Source organism: Myotis myotis, unplaced genomic scaffold (assembly GCF_014108235.1).
Source record: "Myotis myotis isolate mMyoMyo1 unplaced genomic scaffold, mMyoMyo1.p scaffold_m19_p_3, whole genome shotgun sequence".
Lineage (NCBI taxonomy): Eukaryota > Metazoa > Chordata > Mammalia > Chiroptera > Vespertilionidae > Myotis > Myotis myotis.
The window spans coordinates 108,910,458-108,936,299 of NW_023416335.1; the positions used below are offsets into that span (position 1 = coordinate 108,910,458).

The 25,842-nt window shown below is 40.7% G+C and overlaps 1 protein-coding gene across 3 annotated transcripts in view; it reads right to left on the bottom strand.

The window, feature by feature from the left end:
- Positions 1–25,842, bottom strand: part of IFT88 (intraflagellar transport 88) — a 176,384-nt gene that overhangs the window by 130,996 nt on the left and 19,546 nt on the right. For all 3 annotated transcript variants that reach the window (XM_036300081.1, XM_036300080.1, XM_036300079.1), the window contains exons 4-12: positions 24,240–24,296; positions 22,414–22,467; positions 20,974–21,037; positions 20,216–20,285; positions 13,405–13,495; positions 12,363–12,467; positions 10,972–11,074; positions 10,159–10,273; positions 4,676–4,907 (exon numbers count right to left, since the gene is read on the bottom strand). In XM_036300081.1, the coding sequence (XP_036155974.1) occupies positions 4,676–4,907; positions 10,159–10,273; positions 10,972–11,074; positions 12,363–12,467; positions 13,405–13,495; positions 20,216–20,285; positions 20,974–21,037; positions 22,414–22,467; positions 24,240–24,296 (891 nt within the window). The remainder of the gene's footprint in view (positions 1–4,675; positions 4,908–10,158; positions 10,274–10,971; positions 11,075–12,362; positions 12,468–13,404; positions 13,496–20,215; positions 20,286–20,973; positions 21,038–22,413; positions 22,468–24,239; positions 24,297–25,842) is intronic.

Below are 25,842 nucleotides of genomic sequence, written 5' to 3' on the forward strand. Positions count from 1 at the left end.
GACTCCAGAGCTAGTGCACCCAGTGGGAAGCTTCAGACCATACCAGATTACAACTCTACACATCCACAGTGACACACTCAAGGGGCAGACTCAGTGAGCACAAAAACCCAACTGAAGCAAGTCCTGGTCCATAAGGGTGTTTCCTGCACTGCAGTTATTCCACAGTGTCTCAGCTTGTCCTCACAGCCAACTGGCCTGGAGGTCAATTCCTCTCAGTGACACCAACAGCAATCAAGGCTCAACTACAACAAGACTGTGCTCACAGTCCATACAAGGGTGCACCTAGAGTGCCCAGCTCAGGTGATCTAGGAGGCTGAGCCACTGGGCCCTACAGGACACCTACTATATACAAGGCCACGTTACCAACTCCAGGAGACATAGCAGCTCTACTTAATGCTAGGTGTACCAGTTAATAATGCAGACTTTTTTTTCAATAGATGGAGTTACACATATGGTGATATATATGCAATTTGGTATATATGCTATTTTGTTGTATTGACAGCAAGCTTCAAAACTTCGTATGTCAAATTTGGTGAAGGTGTTAACATCATAGGTATTTTTACGTTTTAAGATGTCTAATTTCATGCCAAAAAAAGAGCATTTGTGGGAAGTTTTAATTCATTACTTTATTGTGAAGAAAAAGTTATTGTATACTTCAGGAAGCTTATGGTGAACATGCTCTATCTCAGATACTTGTGAATGCTGGTTTAAATGCTATAAAAGTGATGATTTCGATGTAAAAGACAAAGAATGTCCAGGTCAACCAAAAAAGTTTGAAGACCAACAATTACAAGCATTATTGGATGAAGATGCATGTCAAACTCAAAAACAACTTGCAGAAAGATTAAATGTTGCTCAGCAAACAATTTCTGATCATTTACAAGCAATGGGAAAGATTTTAAAGGAAGGAAAATGGGTGCTACATCAACGAAAGACAAATGGAAAACCGAAAAGTCATCAGTAAAATGTTTCTTCAGTGGCACGAAAGAAAGTCTTTTTTGCATCAAATTGTGACTGGCGATGAAAAGTGGACGTACTTTGAGAATCCCAAATGCACAAAATCATGGGTTGATCCAGGTCAACCATCAACATCAACTGCAAGGCCAAATCACTTCGAAAAGAAGACAATGCTCTGCGTTTGGTGGAATCAGGAAGGTATGGTGTATTATGAGCTTCTAAAACCAAATGAAACTGTTAATACTGATTGCTATCGACAACAAATGATCAATCTGGACCACGCTGTGATCGTGAAATGACTAGAATGTGCCAGGAGATACGGCAAAGTAATTTTGCTTCATGATGACACACTATCACACACTTCAAAACCAATTAAAGACACGTTAAAAGATCTTGCCTGGAAGTATTAACCCACCTGCTGTATTCACCAGACCTTACTCCTTCAGATTACCACTTATTCTGATCGATGGCACATGCACTTTCTGAGCAGCACTTCAAAACACATGAAGAAGTGGAAAATGGGTCTCCGAATGGTTTGCCTCAAAACAAAAAAGGTTCTATTGGGACAGTATCCACAAATTACCTGAAAGATGGGGGAAATGTGTAGCTAGCTATGGAAATTACTTTGAATAAAGCACTTTTGATGTTTCTCTTGAAATTACCGTGTTTTCTTTGATTACAAAATCTGCATTATTAACTGGTACACCTAGTACATAGAAACAAACACAGGGAAGCAGCCAAAATGGGGAGACAAAGAAATATGTCACAAATGAAAGAAATGGAAGCAAGTAAACTACTGGATACAGAATTCAAAACCACAGTTATAAGGTTATTGAAGGATCTTCATGAGAGCTTCAAGGGAGTTAGTGAGACTGTCAAGATCTTAGTGAGAATTTCAAAGACATGAAAAAGGACCAATCAGAAATTAAGCATACACTAACTGAAATAAAGAATAATTTACAGGGATTCAACAGTAGAGTAGAGGATTCTGAGAATCAAATCAACAATCTGGAATATGAGGAAGCAAAAAACACCAAATCAGAAGAGCAAAAAGAAAAAAGAATAAAATGAAGATAGTGCAAGTAGCCTCTGGGACAACTTCAATAACAACAACATTCTCATTATAGGGATGCCAGAAGGAGAAGAGAGAGAACAAGATATTGAAAACGTATTTGAAGAAATAATAACAGAAAACTTCCCCTACCTGGTGAAAGAAATAGACACACAAGTCCAGGAAGCACAGAAAGTCCCAACCCAGAGGAATCCAAAGAGGCCCGCACCACGACACATAATTAAAATGCCAAGGGTTAGCCCTGGCCAGCTTGGTTCGGTGGGTAGAGCGTCAGCCTAGGGATTGAAGGGTCCCAGGTTCAATTCCAGCCAAGGGCACATGCCTGGGTTGCGGGCTTGATCCCCAGTGGGGGGCATGCAGGAGGCAGCCGATCAATGATTCTCTCTCATCATTGATGATTCTATCTCTCTCCTTCTCCCTTCCTCTCTGAAATCAATAAAGAAATACATTTAAAGAATAAAATAAAATGCCAAGGGTTAAAGACAAGGGGGGAATCTTAAAAGCAGCAAGAGAAAAGCAGTTAATCACCTACAAGGGAGCGCCCATACAACTGTTAGCAAATTTCTCAACAGAAACTTTGCAGGCCATAAGGGGGTGGCAAGAAATATTCAAAGTGATGAATAGCAAGGGCCTACAACCAAGATTACTTTACCCAGCAAAACTATCATTTAAAATTGAAGGTCAGATAGAGAGCTTCAAAGACAAGAAAAAGCTAAAGGAGTTCATCACCACCAAACCAGTATTACATGAAATGTTGAAGGGCATTCTTTAAGAAGAGGAAGAAGCAATAGAAGAAGAAAAAGATAAACAATATGAACAATAAAATGGCAATAAATACATATCTATCAACAACTGAATTTAAAAATAAATGAATAAGAAATCTATAGAATAAAATAAACTGGTGATATAAAATAGAATCAGAGGCATGGAAACATGGAATAGACTGACGAATATCAGAGGGAAGGGCGGAAGAGATTAACAAAGGATCTTATATGCATACTAGAGGCCCAGTGCATGAAATTCATGAACTTGGGGGGGGCGGTCCCTCAGCCTGGCCTGCGCCCTCTTGCAGTCTGGGAGCCCTCAGGGGATGTCCGACTGACAGCTTAGGCCTGCTTGCGGGCCTAAGCCGCCTGCTGGACATCCTTAGGGCTGCCATGAGGTGGGAGAGGCTCCAACCACCGCCATTGTGCTCGCCAGCCATGAGCCTGGCTCAGGGCTTCTGGCTGAGTGGCGCTCCCCCTTTGGAGCGCACTGACCACCAGGGGGCAGCTCCTGTGTTGAGTGTCTGCCCCATGGTGATCAGTGAGCATCATAGCGACTGGTCGTTTCACTGTTTGGTCAATTTGCATATTAGTCTTTTATTATATAGGATATGCATTAACTATGGACACATACAATAGAGTGGTGAAGACCTGGGGTGGGGTGGGAATTGGGTAGAGGGGGGCAAAAGGAAATAAAAAGAAGGACATCTGTAAAGATTTAAAAAAATAGAATAAAAAGAATATGAATATTAATAACAAAAAAAGAAAAAGAATCTTATTCCAGAAAATACAGTGTCTATTTTGGTATTCTTCCTTCCAGGTTATGTTTAAGTATGAGTGTATATCAGTATTTTTCACTTGTTTTTTTTTTTTTCACTTTATATAGTATCTGCTCAAGGTCTTTGAAAATATGACTTTTGTATTATGCTGAATTCTATGAGTAAAGATGAGGAATTACTTATTTTTATTCTTGATGTATTTAGTACATATGGTTTAAGTTCCCTCTGCTCAACTAAACAATTAAAAGGCTTTATATTACTCTCTTTCTTTCTTTTTTTTTTTTTGGTTAATCCTCACTCAAGGATATTTTTTCCATGATTTTTAGAGAGTGTGAAAGGAAGTGGGGGAGGGAGAGAGAGAGAAACACTGATGTGAGAGAGACACACTGATTGGCTGCCTCCCACAATGCCACGACCAGGGCTGGGGATCGAATCTGCAACCCAGGTTCATGCTCTTGACTGGGAATCAAACCTGCGACTGGTAGATGTGTGGGCCAATGCTCTAACTATTGACCAACACCGGCCAGGGCTATTGCTCTTCTTTTTTCTTTTTTTTTTTAATTTATTTTCACTCTTGAGAGTATTACAGGTTCCTGGCACATAATCTTGTTTTTCCTAATATTGTTGTTGTTGTTTTCTGACTGAAACTGCACAGTCTGTTTTAACCATACTTTCTACCCCTATTTCAATGGAGTCCCATTCTCAAGCTAATTTAAATAATAAATGAAAATGCATTAATTAAACTTACTTAATTAAAATACATTGCCGAAACCGGTTTGGCTCAGTAGATAGAGCATTGGCTTGCGGACTGAAGGTTCCCAGGTTCGATTCCGGTCAAGGGCATGTACCTGGGTTGCGGGCACATCCCCAGTAGGAGATGTGCAGGAGGCAGCTGATCGATGTTTCTCTCTCATCGATGTTTCTGACTCTCTCTCTCTCTCTCCCTTCCTCTCTGTAAAAAATCAATAAAATATATTTTTAAAAAAATACATTAATACAGGCCTGGGAGAAACCTAAGAAGTCATCCACTCCAACTTTTTCATTTCTGGAAAAAGAAAAGCATGGATAACTAAGAGCTGGCTACCAGTCTTCCTCATACTCACACTTGGTGAAATGTATTTATCATCTTCATCAATTTCTAATGGAACAGCAATCAGTTTTTGGAAAGCCTTCTTCATTTTCTCTCGATCTCCAACAGCAAAGTAACTGAGAATGAGGTTGAAGCCAGCCTTCAGGTTTGGTGCCATGCTCATTATGTGCTCAAACGAATTAATGGCATCAGAGTACTGGCCAGTTTTAATAAATGTAACTCCAATGTTCTGCATAATTTTAATCCTAAAGAGAAATAAACAAGGATCAGCTTTAAACCTGAACTCCTCAGTACAGCAGTCAGACACTCCACAGATAGTTCCCTTCATTTCTATTCTTCTTGAGTTTTTTGCTTTGTTTTCCTAAAGCTTTACTGAGCTCATATCATAAAATTTATTTGTTTTCAGTATTTGCTTCAATGACAACTACTATATTCATACAGTTGTGGAACTACAACCATGCTCTTATTAAGTAATTTCCATCACCCTAGAAAGAAAACCTGTGCCCATCAGCTGTCACTCCCGTTATCACCTCCAGCCCTGGACAATACTAACCTCCTTTCTTTTATGAGAAGGGGGCGAGGGGAGAGAGAGAGACAGAGACAGAGACAGAGACAGAGACAGAGACAGAGGGAGAGAGAGAGAGAGAGAGAGAAATATAAGTTTATTGTTTCACTTATTTGTGCATTCATTGTTTAATTCTTGTATGTGTCAACCAACTGAGCTACCCAGCCAGGGCCCTAACCTCCTTCCTTTGTCTCTGGATTTGCCTTTTTTAGATGCTGCATATAAATGGACTCATACAAATGTGACGTTTTTGTGTTGATGTCTCTCAATCAGCAGAATCTTTTTTTTAAATTTTATTTTATTGTTTAAGGTATTACAAATAGTAGTGCCTATGTCTCCTTTTTTTTTCCCCATTGACTTCCTCCCTGGCCCCTCTTACTCTGACAATTGCCCTCACCCCCCACCCCCCAAGTGTCTTGCGTCTGTTGGTTGTGCTTATATGCACGCATACAGGTCCTTTGGTTGATCTCTTATCCCCCCAACCCTCCCCTGCCTTCCCGCTGTAGTTTGACAGTCTGTTCAATGCTTCTTTGCCTCTATCTATTTTTGTTCAACAGTCTATAATGTTCTTTATATTCCACAAATGAGTGAGATCATGTGGTATTATCTTTCACTGGCTTATTTCACTTAGCATAATGCTCTCCAGTTCCATCTATGCTGTTGCAAATGGTAAGAATTCCTTCTTTTTTACAGCAGCAAGTATTCCATTATGTAGATGTACCACAATTTTCTAATCCATTCATCTGCTGACAGGCATTTAGGCTGTTTCCAAATCTTAGCTATTGTAAATTGTGCTGATATGAACATAGGGGTGCATATATCCTTTCTGATTGGTGTTTCTGGGGTCTTGGGATATATTCCTAGAAGTGGTATTCCTGGGTCAAATGGCAGTTCCATTTTTAATTTTTTGAGGAAACGCCATACTGTTTTCCACAGTGGCTACACCAGTCTGCATTCCCACCAGCAATGAAGGAGGGTTCCTTTTTCTCCACATCCTCTCCAGCACTTGTCGTTTGCTGATTTGTTGATGATAGTCAGGTGTGAGATGGTAACTCATTGTTGTTTTGATTTGCATTTCTTGGATGATTAGTGACTTTGAGAATGTTTTCATATGTCTCATGGCTTTCTGAATGTCCTCTTTTGAAAAGTGTCTATTTAGGTCCGTTGCCCATTTTTTGATTGGACTGTTTATCTTCCTTTTGTTAAATTGTATGAGTTCCCTGTAAATGTTGGAGATTAAACCCTTATAGGAGATAACATTGGCAAATATGTTCTTTCATGCAGTGGGCTTTCTTGTTGTTTTGTTGATGGCTTCTTTTCCTGTGCAGCGGCTTTTTATTTTGATGTAGTCCCATTTGTTTATTTTCTCTTTAGTTTCCACTGCCCTAGGAGCTGTATCAGTATACTGCTATGACAAATGTCTGCTATTTTGCTGCCTATGGCTTCTTCTAAGATTTTTATGGTTTCCCATCTTACATTTAAGTCCTTTATCCATTTTGAGATTATTTTTGTGTATGGTGTAAGTTGGTGGTGTAGTTTCATTTTTTTTGCAAGTATCTGTCCAATTGTCCCAACACCATTTATTGAAGAGACTGTCTCCATTGTATGCTCTTGTCTCCTTTGTCAAATATTAATTGAGCATACTGGCTTGTGTTGATTTCTGGTTCTCTGTTCTGTTCCACTGGTCTATATGTGTGTTCTTATGCCAGTACCAGGTAGTTTTGAGAACAGTGGCTTTGTAGTATAGCTTGATATCTGGTATTGTGATCGCTCCAACATTGTTCTTCTTTCTCAAGATAGCTGCAGCTATTTGGGGTCTTTTATTATTCCAGATGAATTTTTGGAGAATTTGTTCTAGGTCTTTGAAGTATGCCATTGGTATTTTAATGGGGATTGCGTTGAATTTACAGATTGCTTTGGGTAGTAGGGACATTTTAATGATGTTGATTCTACCAATCTATGAACATGGTATATTCTTCCATTTGTTCATGTCTTCCTCTGTCTCTTTTTTTAGTGTTCTGAAATTTTCTGAGTACAGGTCCTTTGTCTCTTTGATTAAGTTTATTCCTAGGTATCTTAATTTTCTTGTTGCAATGATAAATGGGATTGCTTTTTAAATTTCTCTTTCTTTGAGTTCATTATTGGTGTATAGAAAAGCCATAGACTTCTGGGTGTTAATTTTGTATCCTGCTACATTGCCAAATTCATTCATTCATTCATTCATTCATTTATTTTAAAATATATTTTATTGATTTTTTACAGAGAGGAAGAGAGATAGTTAGAAACATCGATGAGAGAGAAACATTGATCAGCCGCCTCCTGCACACCTCCCACTGGGGATGTGCCCGCAACCAAGGTACATGTCCTTGACCAGAATCGAACCTGGGACCTTTCAGTCCGCAGGCCGATGCTCTATCCACTGAGCCAAACCAGTTACGGCTCAAATTCATTTATTAAGTCTAGTAATTTTTTGACAGAGTCTTTGGGGTTTTCCATGTATAATATCATGTCATCTGTGAATAATGACAGTTTTATTTCTTCTTTTCCAATTTGGATGCCTCTTATTTCTTCTTTTTGTCTGATAGCAATTGCTAGTACTTCCAGTACTATATCAAACAGGAGTGGTGAGAGTGGGCATCCCTGTCTTGTTCCTGTTCTTAGGGGAAATGGTTTTAGTTTTTGCCAATTGAGCATGATGTTGGCTGTGGGTTTGTCATATATGGCTTTTATTATGTTGAGGTATGATCCTTCTATTCCCACCTTGCTGAGAGTTTTTATCAAGAAAGGTTGTTAGATTTTGTCAAATGCTTCTTCTGCATCGATGGATATGATTATATGGTTTTTATCTCTCAGTTTGTTTATGTGGTGTATCACATCACATTTATTGATTTGCGGATATTGTACCATCCTTGCACCTCCGGAATCAATCCCACTTGGTCATGGTGTATGATCTTTCTAATGTAATGCTGGATTCATTTGCTAGAATTTTGTTGAGGATTTTGGTGTCTATGTTCATGAGGGATATTGGACTCTAATTCTCTTTCTTTGTATTGTCTTTATCTGGTTTTGGGATTAGGGTAATGCTGGCTTCGTAGAAAGAGCTTGGAAGTGCTCCCTCCTCTTGAATTTTTTGGAATAGTCTGAGGAAGATAGGTTTTATTTCTTCTTTGAATGTTTGATAAAACTCCCCTGTGAAACTGTCTTGTCCTGGGCTTTTGTTTGTTGAAGTTTTTTGATTATAGCAGAATATTTTAAAGGTTCCTGATACTGTAGCATGTGTCAGCACTTCATTCCTTTTATATTGTCAAATAGTATTCCATAGTACAAATACACCATGTTTCATTCATCCATTGCCTATTTGATGGACATTGATTGTTCCTCTTTTGGTAATTATTAATGATGTTGTATGAACATTCACATAGGATCATATGTGACATGTTTTCACTTTCTTGGTTATGTACCTAAGAGTGGTACATACAGTACCACTGGTCATACAGTAAACCCATGTTTAACTTTTTAAGATATTGCCTAATTATATTCCAAAGTGGCTATACCATTTTAGATCACCAATGTATGGTTTCCGATTTCTCCACATCTCTTCAATAATATTATTGCCTGTCTTTTGATTATAGACATTTTAAAGGCCATGATCTCATCTTATTTCTAACTACTTTTCAACATAATCCCTCTGTTTCAACTACATTCATTCATTCATCCATAATTCTCTGACCAGATCATGAACACTGATTTTCCTGACTCTTCTTATGTTGTTCCTTTTGTCTGGAATGTTTCCCCTTTTTTCCTCTTCACTTAAGTCACCTATCTCAAGTACACCTCCTTCATAATGCTTTTACTGACTATTCTTGTTCTCAATAATTATTCCCTCAACTTAATTACTATATCACCTCCTTTTTGTTGTTGTTAATTTGAAGAGAGTAAAAAAGAAGGAGGGAGAAAATGAGGGAGGGAGAAAAAGAGAGAGAGAAACATCGATGTGAGGGAGACACACTGATTAATTGCCTCCTGCACAGGCTTGACTGAAGCTGGAGATGCAACCTGCAACCCAGGTATATGCCCTTGACTGGGAATGGAACTGGTAATCCTCTGGTGCTTGGGCCGATGTTCTAACCACAGAGCACACTAGCCAGGGCACTACAGCACCTCTTGATTCCTGATTAGTAAGTACTTAATATATTCTGTCTGATATTATATCTAAATACATCTTCTAAAAAGGTCAAATTCTTGACATCACCTGGGTTAAAAGTACTTCAAGGGCACTGTTTTATAAGCCAGATATTTACTGATGATGATAAGATATTGTGCACAATTAAAAAAAATTATCATGGAAGGTGGCATTTACAAATAATTAAGTTTCACAGAGGGAGTGTACTGGGACTAGGAGAAATTATGACCAGTAAATATCCTGGAAACCTATGTTCCTACATTTATTACCAGACCATAAGGTAATTTACTATGTCTGTTCTTGAAATATTGTAGGAGTAGAAAGTATCCCAATTTTCCCTCTCTAACCCTGTCTTCTCAGATTCAGAAGCAATCCCTTCCTCCCATGATTTCACTCTCAATCTACAGCACGAATGTCGGGGGGGGGGGGGGGGGGTTCTGAATTTCTGGCCTTGCACTCTAGTCTGGTATGTCCTAAAGGACTAAGTTTTGATTTTGTGTTGGCAGTTAGCTGCATTTGGTGATTACCCCCCATATAGGCCAAGTAGTTTAGTTTAACTTCAATTGATCACATATTATGCCTTTAACTTGTCCTTATACAAATGTGTGCAAGAACAGACATCACATGAATCTAATACCTCTCCTGTACAAACACCTCAAAACGTTCAACCTACTGATAACAGGTCAGAAGAGTTATCTTGTTTCTGAAAATAACACTATTTTACAAAGTTATCATTATGTAAACTCACCTCATTTCTTTATGGACACTTGGAATTTGATCTAATGCCATTCGGTAGAATTTAATGGCTTTGGAATAATTTCTTTGCTTTAAATAAATATTTCCCATATTCACTTTCAATCTTCCTAATTTAAAAAAAAAAAGGAATATATAATATTCTATGTTTTTCATTTTTTATGATATTTTAGATAACATTAATTCATATTCTTTGAAGATCTTATCAAGTTATAAAGGTTCAGGCATTATCTAAAATTCTCCCTTGAAAAATAGTCATACTATTTTCATGTATCCACACACTAATTATGTAAGGAAATGGAACTTAAGACAGTTGGATTCCTAAAAATTACAACTAGAAAACAACTGGTTTACATTAGAAAATTGGAGTCGTGTTCTTCTAAGGATTAGACCCAATAATGCTACACACATTTTAATATCATATTCAAGAAAATGATATTAATAAACTTTAATACTGCTACCAAAGTTTACATAATGTACATGCTAGATATAAACTACAAACTCTTGGGGATGAATTATACAAGGGGAAGCACACTTGATGGGGTTGCCATAGCTCATTCTACTTGTAATGACAGAACACATTTTTTGTTTACTATTAGGTAATATACCTCATACCAACTGTATTTCCTCATTTGCATTTGTGTGGATTTTAATATAAATAGTATTTTTAAGCAGGATACCTCTATATAAATACAAATTTGTTTTAGAGCATAAGTCACTTCATTGTAAGAAACCATACAGGGAGGAAACATAAATGAACACTACAAAAGAACTACACTTACTAGACAAACTGACTATAAACACCTACCTGCATTGATAAACATCTTATTTTTCACTATAACTTGATATGTGTTTAGTGCTTCAGCATACATTTCATTAGCTGAATATTGACTGGCCAAGTTGAACAGAACCTAAGGAAGGAAAATATTGCAAAAAGATACATAATGACCATTTAGGCCCCTTTTGCCCATAATCTTTCTAGAGATTAAAGTCATATAACAAAGTTAGCTGCTCATATCAAGACATCCAACCAATTAGGAAATGAAGTAGACAGAAAATCTCGCATTCCAAATGAACCAGAACATTCATATAGGTAAGGCTGATCTCTGAATTTCATATTAATTTTTTATGTATTCTTTCTATTTTAGATAGTATTTGCCATCCATTAATCTCAGGAAGACCTACAAAGAATAACTGTGTCTTCTTAATGTTGCTAGTGAGAAAAGGAATAAGCAAAATAGTGAACCAAATTCTCTTCATAAAAATAAATTAAACTTCATTTAGGAATATCTTAAACCTTTATTTGAATAGTGATTCTCTACATGCAAAATTATAATTTGTTATTAAGTTACTGTAAATTATCTCCCTAGAGGATAGGAAAAAAATGATCATTATAAATTGATCATGGAATTAAAAAATATTAGCTATAAATAGTAAACATATAAAAATTCTTATTCAGTTTGAAATGTACTTTTTTTCCATGTGTTTGACATATATAACGACTTTTCCCACTAAAAATATACCCTTTTAAACAGCCTTATCAAGGCACTGTCTTTTTAGAATTAAAGAAATTTTACTAGAAATTAGTTTTGTTTTGTTTTTTACTACCTTCACAGAACATTGTCTTATTTGCCTCATTTGAAGTTCTTGAAATTCATAGGCCAAAAAGTCCACTTCAGAATCTCATTAAAGTAACCACACTGAACAGAGCATAAATATCAGCAGTCTTCAAGAAACAGTCATTGGCTGGTAAGCACTTACTAAGTTATTAAAAACAACTAATCAAAAAACTAAATAAAAAAAATGATCTTTGCCCTGGCCAGGTAGCTCAGTTGATTAGAGTGTGGTCCCAATACACCAAGATTGCAGGTTGGATCCCCAGTCAGGGCACATACAAGAATCAACCGATACAAAAATAAATCAATATTTTGAATGGAACAAAAAAAATCAATATTTTTTCTCTCTCTTTTTCAAATCAATCAATAAATAAAGTTCAAAAGAAGATCTTCACAGACTAAAGACAAGCGTGTCTCATGAACTCTTGTTCAAAAAAAGATGATCATTAATCTAATTCTAAGCATCTAAGATTCAATAAAATTTTTAAAATAAAAGGAAACAAGAAATATAGAAGACAAAAGACTTCTGGAATCTACAAATCCTCGCCAAAATAATTTTACTCAACAGGTATTTCATACTTACTGAGTAAGTTAAATCCAGATTGATGTTTTCTGGAGTTGTCACCTGCTCACGCTGTCTCACCAACACTCTCTCTTTTCTTCCTGCGTCTTTTGCCTTTTCTAAGGCCTGAAATCAAGTATACACTGTGAGCATTCATTCCGAGAATGTGTGCCTTTGGGAAACACCTGCATGTAGCTGGGCTGGATGCCATATCCATTCCTGGATGCCCACGGCCTGGGGAACGCTTACCACAAACTCCCCTTGACAACAAAAGAACCCAGACCATTTGTTTAAACTGGAGCTCACAATCATAAAAATTTGTGTTTATTCTGGAAAAGAAGAAGGAGTCTGAGGGACAAAACATACAGTAGCTTTGCCCCAAGTTCAGTCTCTTCATCACCATGCCTTCCACCACTTTTAGGTTTGACTATGTCTTTGATTTCCTTTTTCCCTCCCAACTCCTGAATCTTTGGGTATTTTAATTCTATCTCATGATATAGGAATTTAGATGGATTTGTTTGGTTTCTGGGATGCCCCAAATCTAGACAAGTCACAAGATAACTGCTACTCAATGTTATGGCAGATGCTTAGTTTGGCTCTCTACTTAGAATGTCAGGAACTTTCTATTCCACTGAAACTACCTACAAACAGATTAATTCAACAGGAGATTTTTGCTTTTTAGAACTAGATTAAAAAGGCACCAGTACTATGAGCAACAAAAGTAGCTTTTCATATTGAACAATTTTTCCTAATGGTAGTCATTAACCCGATAACTAAAGTCACAGAAATTATATTTATATAGTATAACAATCAAAGTAATGTGAACAAAAGCAAATTAAAAGAAAATATTTAATAATTTTAAAAGAAGCAGAGTAGGATTCCCAAAAAACAATTGCTTCAGTGAAAACTCTAAGGCCAGTCAACAGCAAAACAAAAGTATTTATCTATACATATGCTTGTATGTGTGCACATATATACACACTTTGTAAGTGTGCACATATAAAACCAGATATATACATATATACACTTCATAATCCTGAATCCTGTTAGTTTATAAACTTACCAGTTTTAAGTCTCCACAACTGTTGGCAATACAACTTTCTTCGACCAACTCATTTACTTTCTTCTCTAACTGTCTAATCTTTTCTTCTGGACTATTAAAGAAGAAAGCAGGTAATCATTCAACCTCTAATGATATATACTAAAATGTAATTTACTTTTAACGTGCTTTTAAATGTGAAGAATAGATCATAGATAAGAGAAACATATAAATGGCATTAAGGAGCAAATGTACTGCTGTTTTTAAGAATTACATTATATAACGATTCAGAATAACTATAAAAATAGCTAACATTTACTTAGCATAGTGTAATTTCACATTGAGCTACATGCTTTACTCTTATCATGGCATTTAATAATCATAATCACGTACAAGTATTATCATTATTCTTTTTACTGATAGGGAAACTAAGGTTTAGAAAGTTAAGTGCTATGCTCGAGATCACACAGCTAGAAAGTTAGAGTGCCAGGATTTAAACCCAGTAAGGTAAATCTAGGAGCCACGCTATTGTATTATTATCCCCAAGAGAAAGCAGATCCTTTTTTCAGATGTTTGGCAAATAGAAACTTTACCTAGTGGTTAGGAAAACTGAAGCTCCCCATAAAAGAGATAATATAATAATTATTATTAACTACCAGATAGGTACTGAAGAGAAGCTTTCTAACAAGGTGAGAAGTTTAAAAAGCCTGACTCGATTAGTAGCAAACACAGTACCTCAAATCAGTTACCTTTCAAAAAATGACATTAATTTTTTTTTGCTCTTACTTTCTTCCAGCAAAATACCACAACACTCCAAATACACAACAGTGCCTAGATAAAATTTTACTATGAGTATATTGGAATACATTGTATTTATGGGATTTAAAAAAAAGAATACAGGAATAAATTTAACAGCATAGAATGTCTATAGAATCATGTTCTTCAGTGGAACCTGCCTATAAATTTCATCAGGTGGGATACAAATTTTACGAGTTTATAAAAAGATCTGCAAAATTCTAACTGAGCAATGAGCATAACAGATGGTGATCTGGTAAAGGTTATAATGAAGTATAGAAATCTATTTTCTGGTTGCCAACAGTTTGTTATTAAACCTGAAATATCAATGTAAAATTTTAAAGCAAAAATCTGTAAAAGAACCCTATGAAGATACTCTATATCCCTATCAAATGCCAAAAAAACTTTACTCTGTATGCACACAGTGCTATATGCAGACAGTGCTGGAAACCTACCTACACAAGAGCTTGCACTCACCCTTCCTTGCACACAGGATCTACACTTGTCAATCTCATTCTGTTGGCAAATTTTTGGATCAGTCATGGGCAAGTGATGCTTTTCTGCCAATGAAAAGTGAAAACAATCTTCTTGGGGTACAGGGCCTTGGAAAGATTTTCTTTGCTTTTTAAAAGGGGCCTGAGACTGGAACTTTCTGACTCCAGCTAGGCTTTATCAATATTCTCATTCTGAAAGTTTTGAACTCTCTAATGGCACTCTTGGCATCATACGGATGGGCAGGCTCTTGAGAAAAGCCAAGAGAATCAGAGGAAAGCTGAACCAGGACTGAGAAGTTAAATTAACCATCTCTAGAACTGCCCTTCCACCAGATTTCATGTTAATAACATAATAAATGTTCTTAGTGTATATGTGTTTCTGATGTGTCTTCTGTTGTTAGCAGCTAAAAGGATTCCAGAATGATATATTTTTTAAAAAAGTTTTATTAGCAGACATGCTGTCATTAACTAGGATACAAAATAAACTGGTTTTCCTTTATTTATTTATTTATCCTTACCCGAGGGTATTTTTTCCATTGATTTTTAGGAAGGGGGAGAGACAGAGATAGAGCAACAATGATGTGAGAAAGACACATAGATTGGTTACCTCCTGCATGGGCCCTGACTTAGGGCCATAGATTGAGCCTGCAACCCAGGTATGTGCCCTTGACCAGAATCAAACCTGAGACCCTTCAGTCCTCCAACCACTGAGCAAAACTGTCTTAGGGCTAAACTGGTTTTCTGTAGAGGTTCCTTGTTAGTTGAAAATGGAAATGCTGTAATTTAAACAGTAGCTCAAATACTGGATTTAAGAATTACAGTTTAGTAACATCTACTATATAGAAATAAAACAGTATGGTGGTTAATAGTATGAGCTCTGAAAATAGTCTGGATTCAAATCTCAGTCCTGCCATTTATTAGTGCTACCAAGTCAAGATCTCTGTGGTTTATATTCTCTATAAATGATAATAATAGCTCAGTCTTCATTTATGTATTGCACTGCAAAATGCCTGGCACACACTGAGTACTCAGTAAGTGTTTGATTGTAAAACTATTTGTAAAATGTAGACATCAATGTACCTAGATACCAGTACGTATATACAGCTGAATTTATACCATAGTTTTTGACTACTTTCTAACTATTAGCACAAAAGTAAGTTAATTCAATAAAAATGAAATTTCTCAATACTGATATGACAAACTAACTTCTTGTATGTTCTCTTAATTCTTTTCTTTGAAATATTATTTTAAAATAAGCATATCTTATTACATTTACAACCCCATTTGACCTTCAAGAGAATCAATATTGGGCTCCATAAAAATTAGATAGATCTTCAAGTCAAATCTATATCTATATTATAAAAGGCCTGTGGCCCTAATGCCGTAACAACCAAAGACTGGTGTGGGTGGGCGGGGCCGCGCAATTTCGCACACTGGGCTTCTAGTCCTATATAATAAAAGCCCAGTGACCGAACGGCGGAACAACCAGAACAACTGGTCGACCAGTTGCTCTGACACGCACTGACCACCAGGGGGCAGACGCTCAATGCAGGAGCTGCCCCCTAGTGGTCAGTGTGCTTCCACAGTGGGAGCGCCACTTGGCTGACTGGTATGAGTGGTGCTCCCACAGCAGGAGCAGCCACTCAGAGGGCAGGTCCACAGCCGCTTGGCTGACCAGGATGAGCAGCACTCTCACAGTGGGCCAATCCCCACAGGTCATGCCCCACCAGTGCACAAATCCCATGCACTGGGCCTCTAGTCCTATATAATAAAAGAGAAACATGCAAATTGACCATAACCCCGACACCCTTCCCATTGACTAATCAGCCGATATGCAAATTAAGTGCCAACCAAGATGGTGGCCGGCAGCCACACAGCTGAAGTGAACAGGAGGCTTGCTTGCTCCAGTGACGGAGGAAGCCAACGTTCCCGGTCTGCTGGCCTGCTCTAAGCTACACTCTAAGAAACAATGTTTCAATTACAGAAGTTAAACAAGCTCCAGAGACCTGCTTTCAGCCAGCTTCGGCCTCAGAGCTTAGAGCTGCAGGGATGGCAAGAGAGTTTCAATTACAGAAGCCAAACAGACCCAGAACCTGCTTTCAGCCCTCAGAGCTGGAGCCGGCTCTCAGCTCCAGTGACAGCTATAGAAGGTAAATAAATCCCAGAACAAAAAAAAAGAAAAAAAGGAGAGGCTGGGAGCCCTCCAGCCTGAAAATAGCTCTCAGCCTCTCACCCAGACTGGCCAGGCACCCAAGCGGGACCCCCACCCTGATCTGGGACACTTTCAGGGCAAACCAGCCGGCCCACACCCATGCACCAGGCCTCTATCCTATACTACAGGCAGGGTGGGACAGTGCAAGCTGCCATCCGGGCCCCATGTGCAGCCCTGGGCAGTGGGGCATAAGCCTTGCCCCCAGCCGGGACCCCTGTGTGCCACCTGAGCCCCCAGCCGGGACCCCCGTGCCGCCTAAGCCCCGCACTGCTAAGCCCCGCCCCCAGCCAGGACCCTATGACTACTGGAGAGCAGGAAAGTGCCGCTGGGTCCTGGGTCGCTGTGGTGATCCGGCCATCAGTAAGTAGAAAAGTGCGGCCTGTAGGCAGCCCCCAGCTGCTCCTTCTCCCCGGTCGCCATGAGGATCCGGGAGCAGGAAAGCAAGCCTGGCCTGTGGGCAGCCCCAAACTTTGCCTGCTCCCCAGTTGCCATGGTGATCCGGGAGCAGGAAAGCAAGCCTGGCCTGAGGGCAGTCCCAGCTGGGCCTGATCTGGGAGCAGGAAAGCAAGCCCGGCCTGTGGGCAGCCCCCAGCTGCGCCTTCTCCCTGGTCGCCATGAGGATCCGGGAGCAGGAGAGCAAGCCCGGCCTGTGGGCAGCTCCAAGCTGGGCCTGCTCCCCGGTCGCCATGGCGATCCGGCAGCAGGAAAGCCCGGCTTGCAAGCAGCACCCCCATCCTGGCCATAGCTCAAGGGAGAGTACAACATGCAGTGGAGGCCAGGAGCCTGAGAGATCAACACAGAGGGGCTCCTGCTCCAAGCCTCCATGGTGTGGATGGGGGCAGGCCCCCAGCAGACACACACACACACACACACACACAGTGCCTGCTCTGAGCCTCCAATGTGGCTGGGGGCAGACCCACAGTGGGGACACACACACACATACACACACACATACAGCAACTGCTTCGAGCCTACGTGGCGTGGCTGGGGGCAGGCTCTAGCAGACACACACACACACACACACACACACAGGACGCTTGCTCCGAGCCTCTGCTGCCAGACTGTGGCCATCAGTAGGACATCCACTGAGGGCTCCCGGACTGTGAGAGGGGCAGGCTGGGCTGAGGGAACCCCACCCCCCAGTGCACGAATTTCGTGCACCGGGCCTCTAGTATCCTATCTAATAAAAGAGAAACATGGTAATTAGCCGTACCTCCACTACCCTTCCCATTGGCTAATCAGGGTGATATGCAAATTAACTGCCAGCCAAGATGGCGGCCAGCAGCCAGGCAGCTTGAAGCAAACATAAGGCTTGCTTGCTCCAGTGACGGGGGGAAGCCAGGTTCCCCGCCTGCCGCTGCCGGCCTCTGAGCTTGCAGTTTGAAACATTGTTACAAATATAGAAGCTAAACAAAACCCCAGACACCTGCTTTCAGCCAGCCGGCATCTCAGAGCTGGAGTTGAAACAGTGTTTCAATTATAAAACCCAAACAAACCAGATACCTGCTTTCAGCAGCTGAGGCCTAAGAGCTGGAGCCAAGCCTCAGAGCTAAAGCTGGCCCAGAATAAAAAAAAAAGAAAAAAAGGAGAGGTTGGGAGCTTCAGTCACCCACCAGCCTGAAAACAGCCCTCAGCCACTCACCCAGATTGGCCAGGCACCCCAGTGGGGACCCTCACCCTGAAGGGGGTGTGACCAGTTGCAAACAGCCATCATCCCCTCATCCAGGCTGGCCAGGCACCCAAGCGGGACCCCCACCCTGATCCAGGACACCCTTCAGGGCAAACCAGCCGGCCCCCACCCGTGCACCAGACCTCTATCCTATATAGTAGAAGGGTAATATGCCTCCCAGCACCGGGATCAGCAGAGCCGCGAGGGATCCCGCACCAGGATCAGCGTGACAGGGGCAGCGCCCAAACCCCCTGATCGCCCTGCGGCTCTGTGTGTGAGAGGGGGCGGGGCCACAACCTCCCTATCCGCCCTACTCTGTTCGTGACAGGGGAAGGCGCCCCAACCCCCTGATCAACCCTGCTCTGTGCCTGATAGGGGGGCGCTCCCCAACCCCCTGATCGCCCTGCGGCTCTGTGTGTGACAGTGGCGGCGCCCCAACCCCCTGATCGGCCCTGATCTGTGGGTGATAGAGGGCGGTGCCCCAACTGCTCCCCACGGGCCCTGCTCTGTGTGTGACGGGGTAGAGCCATAACCTCCCCATCGGCCCTGCCCTGAGTGTGACAGGGTGTGGCGCCCCAACCCCCTGATCCACCCTGCTCTGTGTGTGACAGGGGGCGGTGCCCCAACTCCCCTATCGGCCCTACTCTGTGAGTGACCGGGGGGAGCTCCTCAACCCCCTGATCGGCCCTGCTCTGTGCATGACAGGGGGGAGCTCCCCAACCCCCTGATCGACCTTGCTCTGTGCATGACAGGGGGTGGTGCCGCAACCTCCCCATCGGCCCTGCCTTGAGTGTGACAGGAGGTGGTGCCCCAACCCCCCAATCGGCCCTACCCTGAGCGTTACTGAGGGTGTATCGCAACCTCCCAATCCGCCCTACTCTGTGCATGACGTGGGCGGCGCCCCAACTACCCAATTGGCCCTGTCCTGAGCCCGACCAGGGGCTGCACCTAGGGATTGGGCCTGCCCTCTGCCACCCGGGAGCAGGCCTAAGCCAGCAGGTCGTTATCTCCCGAGGGGTCCCAGACTGCGAGAGGGCACAGGCCGGTCTGAGGGACCCCCCCTCCCCCCCGAGTGCACAAACTTTTGTGCACCGGGCCTCTAGTATATATATAAAAGCCTAAACGACCATTAAGGTGGAATGACCGAATGACCAGTCGCTATGACAAACACTGACCACCAGGGGACAGACACTCCATACAGGAGCTGCTCCCTGACGGTCATTGCACTCCCACATCTGATGTGCCACTCTGCTGACCGACGGGCGCCAGACACAGGGCTCACAGTGGCCGCTGCAGCCCAGAGACCACAGCAGAGTGGCAGCGAGCCTACTGAAGAGTGGCGGCAGCAGGTGCAGCGGGGCCGGGATGAGTAGGAGCAGCAGGAAGGAACGGCAGGCAGTGTTGGACTGCTGGTTTCAGCCTGATCCCTGCAGGCTATGCCGAGGGACCTCACTGGTGCACAAATCTGTGGACCAGGCCTCTAGTAATATAATAAAACTATACAGGATACACATGGCTATTTTTATTAGGTTTGATTCTTTTCCTAATTCCAAGAACTAGGGATGATATTGTAATTACTATTTTGGTGACACAAACTTTTAAAATACTTACTTGGAAAAATTTTATAGGTGCAACAATAAAACAACAGCATAAGGACTTACGTACCTATCTTCGTTCTTGGTTTCCAAAGGAGGAGCAGGGCCTCTTGACTGACCAAGGGGGTCAAATGCAGAACCTGAGACACAATTCAAGAGTTCATATTTAATCTGCGACCCAGCATAACTGAAGAAAATATGAAATCTTGCACATGTTATTTAATAATTTATTAAAAGATTCAGATTACCTTTTTATTAAATAGGCAGGACATTCGTTATATCTACATAAACATTTGTATATAAAGAAATTGATGAGATTTTTAACATACATAAAACTATGTAAACTTGTGTGTTAACATAAAAAAACAAAAATGAGATGCTCTCTCAGTATTTACTCATCTTCCGCAATAATCTATTCCCATTATGAACTCTAAATTATCAATCATGTGAATAATAACTTGGCATTGGCTTTTTAATTGTCCTTATTTATATAATAAACATTAATTTTTATCCTAATAATTTTATTTTAAAATCATTTATCATATATTTAAATACCATTTTAACTTTTAATTTTTAAAAATGAGCTCTAATTTATAAAAAATAAAAAGAAATTTTAATGTACAATTTGACGAATTACATGCCAGTGCAACTACCACCCCAATTGTGATGCAGAGTATTTTCATCACCTCTTTCCTTTCTTATGGTACTTAAAATAATGACGCACTTTCTAATCGATGGAATGTTAGATTTAAAATGGTAACAATATTTACACATACAAAAACAGTAAAAAATATTAAAAGATCTGAAAAAAAGTTAATAGAGACAAACCTCTCAAAGCTGCTTTGGTAAAACCAGCTGCTCTCACTGCTGTCATAGGTCTAGTAACTCCATCCTTAAAAGAATAGGAATAATTTAAAAGTACTTACAGTTCTGCAAATGACACATAACTGCAATTTTTATTTTTGTGAATCCTCACTGGAGGATATTTTTTCCATTGATTTTAGAGAGAGCAGAAGGGAGAAGGAAGGGGGAGAGAGGAGAGAGAGAAAAATATTGATGTGAGGGACCTACATCAATTGGTTGCCTCCTGCACTCGCCCTGCATCCCCGGGGCGGGGAACCTGCAACCCAGGGATATGTCCTTGACTGAAATCGAGCTTGAGACCATTGGTTCACAGGCTGATGCTCTAACCACTGAGCCATGCCACCAGGGCTAACTGCAATGTTTAATTCTGTACTTCTGCTCCTCTATGTCAACTCTGTCTCTATTTTCATTTTCCCCTATAAATGTTTTTCTTTTTCTTATCTTTTCCTTTTTTGGGGGAGGGAGGGGGCGTTAACCCTCATCCAAGGATATTTTTCTATTGATTTTTAGGGAGAGTGGAAGGGAGGGAGAGAGACAGAGAGAGAGAAACATCGATGTTCACATTGATTGGTTGCCTCCCTCAAGCGCTAGGCAGGGACCAAGCCTGCAACCGGAATCAAGGTACGTGCCCTTGCCCTGACCGGTTTGGCTCAGTGGATAGAGCATCGCCCTGCGGGCTGAAGGGTCCCGGGTTCGATTCCGGCCAAGGGCATGTACCCTGGTTGCAGGCACATCCCCAGTCGGGGGTATGCAAGAGGCAGCTGATCGATGTTTCTCTCTCATCAATGTTTCTAACTCTCTATCCCCTTCCCTTCCTCTCTGTGAAAAATCAATAAAATCTATTAAAAAAAAAAAAAAAAGGTACGTGTCCTTGACCATACTCGAACCTGGTACCTTTCAGTCCTCAGGCTGATGCTCTATCCACTGAGCTAAACCGGCAAGGCTCCCTTATAAATTTATAATTCCTAGATTTAACTGGGCTTACTCCATTTGAAAGAAAAAAAAAAAACACCTCATAGATTTTTATATAGCACCTTATATAGCCTATTAGCTGGCTATTCCCCTACTTTTGGTTGGTATCCTCCATGCCCATGAGAGAAACCAAAGATATGGTTGTAAATGACAGCACAGAAAAAATGGGTCCCAGGGTACACCATACAATCTAACCATCAGTTCATGTGTACTCCCCAGTAGAATTTCATCTGAGACCTCAGTAAGTCCAGAGACTCTGCCTCCAAAGATTTCAAACAGTCCAATCTGTAGCCCACACTTTAAAGAATCAGGGTAATTATATCAGTAATATCTCCTTCAACATTTCAAATAATATAATAAAGAAAAGAAAATGTTGGTAATATTCTAAGTCACAAGAGAGGCCCCAAATGAACAACCACACAACGGAGATACCTGGATAGCCCCTGTCACTGGTCTTCCCATTGATGATGTCAGGGATGTCTTGGACTAGTAAACAGAAAACTAAGTTAAAACAATTTTTAAAAATCTACACTTAATTTTATAAATGAAATTATACAAGTTTTTCATAACTTTTCCTTCATTCTATTGGCAAATGAACTTAAATATAATTTTTTCCATGTATCATCTGAGGACATAGGGTCAAACTGTAAAACTCTAAAGCAGGCATCAGCAAACAACAACCCTCAGCCTTTGTAAATAAAGTTTCATTGAAACACAGCCACACCTATCTGTGGACATTCCTGCACTAGGAATTCAGACTCGGTACTTGCAATAGACTGTCTGACCTGGAAGCCTAAACTGCCTGGCCATTCACAGAATATGTTTGCTGTCTCCTGTTCTGAAACATCACCAAAAACCAAGTTTATGGGTAATACATGTATAGGCTGATTAATAAAACCATGCTTCATAAGACACACAGTTATATTATATACTAGGGGCCCAGTGCACAAATTCGTGCACCTTGAAAGGGAACTGTGTGCCACGAGGCTGCTGTGGGCACAGGGGCAGGTCTCGGCCCATCCTCCGTGGCCCCACCTGCCCCCCCTCCCTTGCAGCCTCTGGTCCACTGCTGATGATTGGGGCTGGTGCCAGCAGTGGGTGCGAGCAGTGGCTGCTGCCCCAATCACCCCTCAGGAGCAGGGGGAGGTGGAGAAGCCCTCGGGGGTGATGGGGGCCAGCAGCTGCTGCTCGCACCCGCTGATGGCGCCAAGCGATCAGGACTGGTGCTGGGCCCCAGCAGCGGGTGCGAGTGGCAGCTCCGGCGCCAGCTGTGGGTGCGAGCGGGGCTGTTGCCAGGAGCAGGTGTGAACACCGGGCAGGACCGTGGTGTGCAGGAGCAAAGAATTTTCATTAACCACCAGAGGCTCGCACCAATGACAGTGACCGGCATCCCGCCTTGGTCTGGCACCCCTGCTCACCTGCTCCACCATCCCACTGCGGCCAATGCCCACTATGTTCTGCGCTCTGCCACCTGCTGCTGACGCCTGCCATATTCTGTGTGTACCCCCTGGTGGTCAGCGCATGTCATAGCGACCGGTTGTTCGGTTGTTTGGTTGTTCCACTGTTTGGTCTATTTGCATATTAGGGTTTTATAGATAAGGCTACTTTTTTCATTCATATAAAGGGACAGTATGAAGGCAACTGCCCTGGACCTCAGTTCTGAAATCATTTTTCTGACCTCTAAGAAATATTATCATAAGGACTGGGAAATGATATCCCACCTCGTTCTCTCATTCCTCTATTTTTTCATGTAAGCTAAAACATCAAAATTTGGGCAATATATAAAAGATTTTCCTTTATGGATTTTTTATATAGCATCCTTCCTCCAAAAATCTCAAATAAGAGCAAGGCCCAAATATATGCCTTTGAAAATTTTCTTAAATTTTACTTTTTAATGCATTAATTAGTAAGTTTTTTAAAATTACAAACATATTTATTATATAACTTCAAATAAAATGTATGAATGGAATACACATGAGACTTGGTCATATTATATAAAAAAATGAAAGGAAGTGGATCAACAAACACAAGGTTTACAAATAGAAAAGGTAATAAAATATTTTCTGATATATTCACAATCAAAAGGACTAGAATATTTAAAGCTGTTAAATAAGATTTTTACAATGTTTGCAACTATTCAAAATAGAAACTATATCTGGTTCATGGACTGAAAAATAGCTCAAATTGCTTAGAACTGCCTAAAATGAATTTATGTACACAAAAAAGCATCTTAATATTTTCAGCTTAAGAAAACCTACCCCATATCCAGTAGCTACAGGTCTAGTAACTGCTGTGCTTGGTATTTTAGCAGTTATCTTGGGGAGAGGAGAAAGAAACATAGTTAATAGAATTCAGATTAAGCTACATAATAGAAAAGTGGAAAAGAAGTGTAAAATATAGATTTATCAATAGAGAAACGTTAATATAATACTTAGAATAATTACCTTTTAAATTATCCTACATATTAAGGAGCTTAGGAATTTTAGATATTGAGTAGGAGACTTATTCTGGAATTCATTTTACAGGAGAAAGGGAACTTGAGAATGACCTGAAGTGCCAATAGGAATGATCAGTTTTCATGGTTGCTTCCATCATTCATCATGCATTCTTATTACTGCCAGCCACTAGGTCTAACTATAGACAGGATTTGGAGTCAGAGAATCTGGGTTCAAATCTCAGCTCTTCCTTCTACTAACTGAGTTTATTTAATCTCTTTGAATCTAAAATTTCTCATCTTTGAAATAAGGATACAAGGTATGTATGTTGATCACAATACTATAGTTGGAATCAAACAGGACCATGTAGGTGAAACTGACCTAAACATGTCAGTTGTTAGGCATATTGTTTAACGTATTTGTTGTTTTTTTGTTAATCTTTGCCTGAGGAATTTTTTCCATTGATTTTTAGGGAGAGTGGAAGAGAGAGGGAAAGACAGAGAAAGAAACATTGATGTGAGAGAAACATTGATTGGTGGCCTCCTGCATGAACCCTGACCAGGGACTGGGTGGGAGAGGAGCCTGCAACCAAAGTATGTGCCCTTGACGGGAACTGAACCCAGGACCCTTTGGTCTGCAGGCTGAAGCTCTATCCATTGAGCCAAACCAGCTAGGGCTGTTTGCAATATTTGATTAAAACATCAATAGATAAGTTCTACTTCTTGCTATGATGGGCTACTGTTTTAAATAACATTGCCACTAAGAATTAAAAAGCTGAGTACAAAAATATTTTTGTAAAATATCAGTTTAAATACATTAGAGAATCATTAAGGCAGTGAAGAATTGCAAGTCTCCAGTTGAGGAAAGGGGAAGGCTGGAGAAGTGAGCCAGCATTAGGTTCTGCTTTTCTCCTATAGCAGTGGTTCTCAACCTTCTGGCCCTTTAAATACAGTTCCTCATGTTGTGACCCAACCATAAAATTATTTTCGTTGCTACTTCATAACTGTAATGTTGCTACTGTTATGAATCATAATGTAAATATCTTATATGCAGGATGGTCTTAGGTGACTCCTGTGAAAGGGGTCGCGACCCACAGGTTGACCACTGTCCTATAGGCATCTGCTTGTTCCAAAGACATGGCTGAGAAGCTGTGCATAGCTTTTTGTAGACTCACAGGCCTGAGGAGATAAACATTGGAGTTGGGGGCCTGCCAAGGTGGCTGTCCTTGTAATTCTCCCAGCTTTAGACTGTGATCTCAAAAGGCTAAGACTGAAAAGTAAGTTAGAAGTATAACAACCCTTGTAAGGACTAAAGTCCAATTTAGGATCATCTCAAACTCAAATGGATAAGGGCGATCCAGGATTTCTAGTATCTCGAAGGCCATAAGCAAGAGTAAATTCTCTCTACTGAAAGATGAGATCACTTT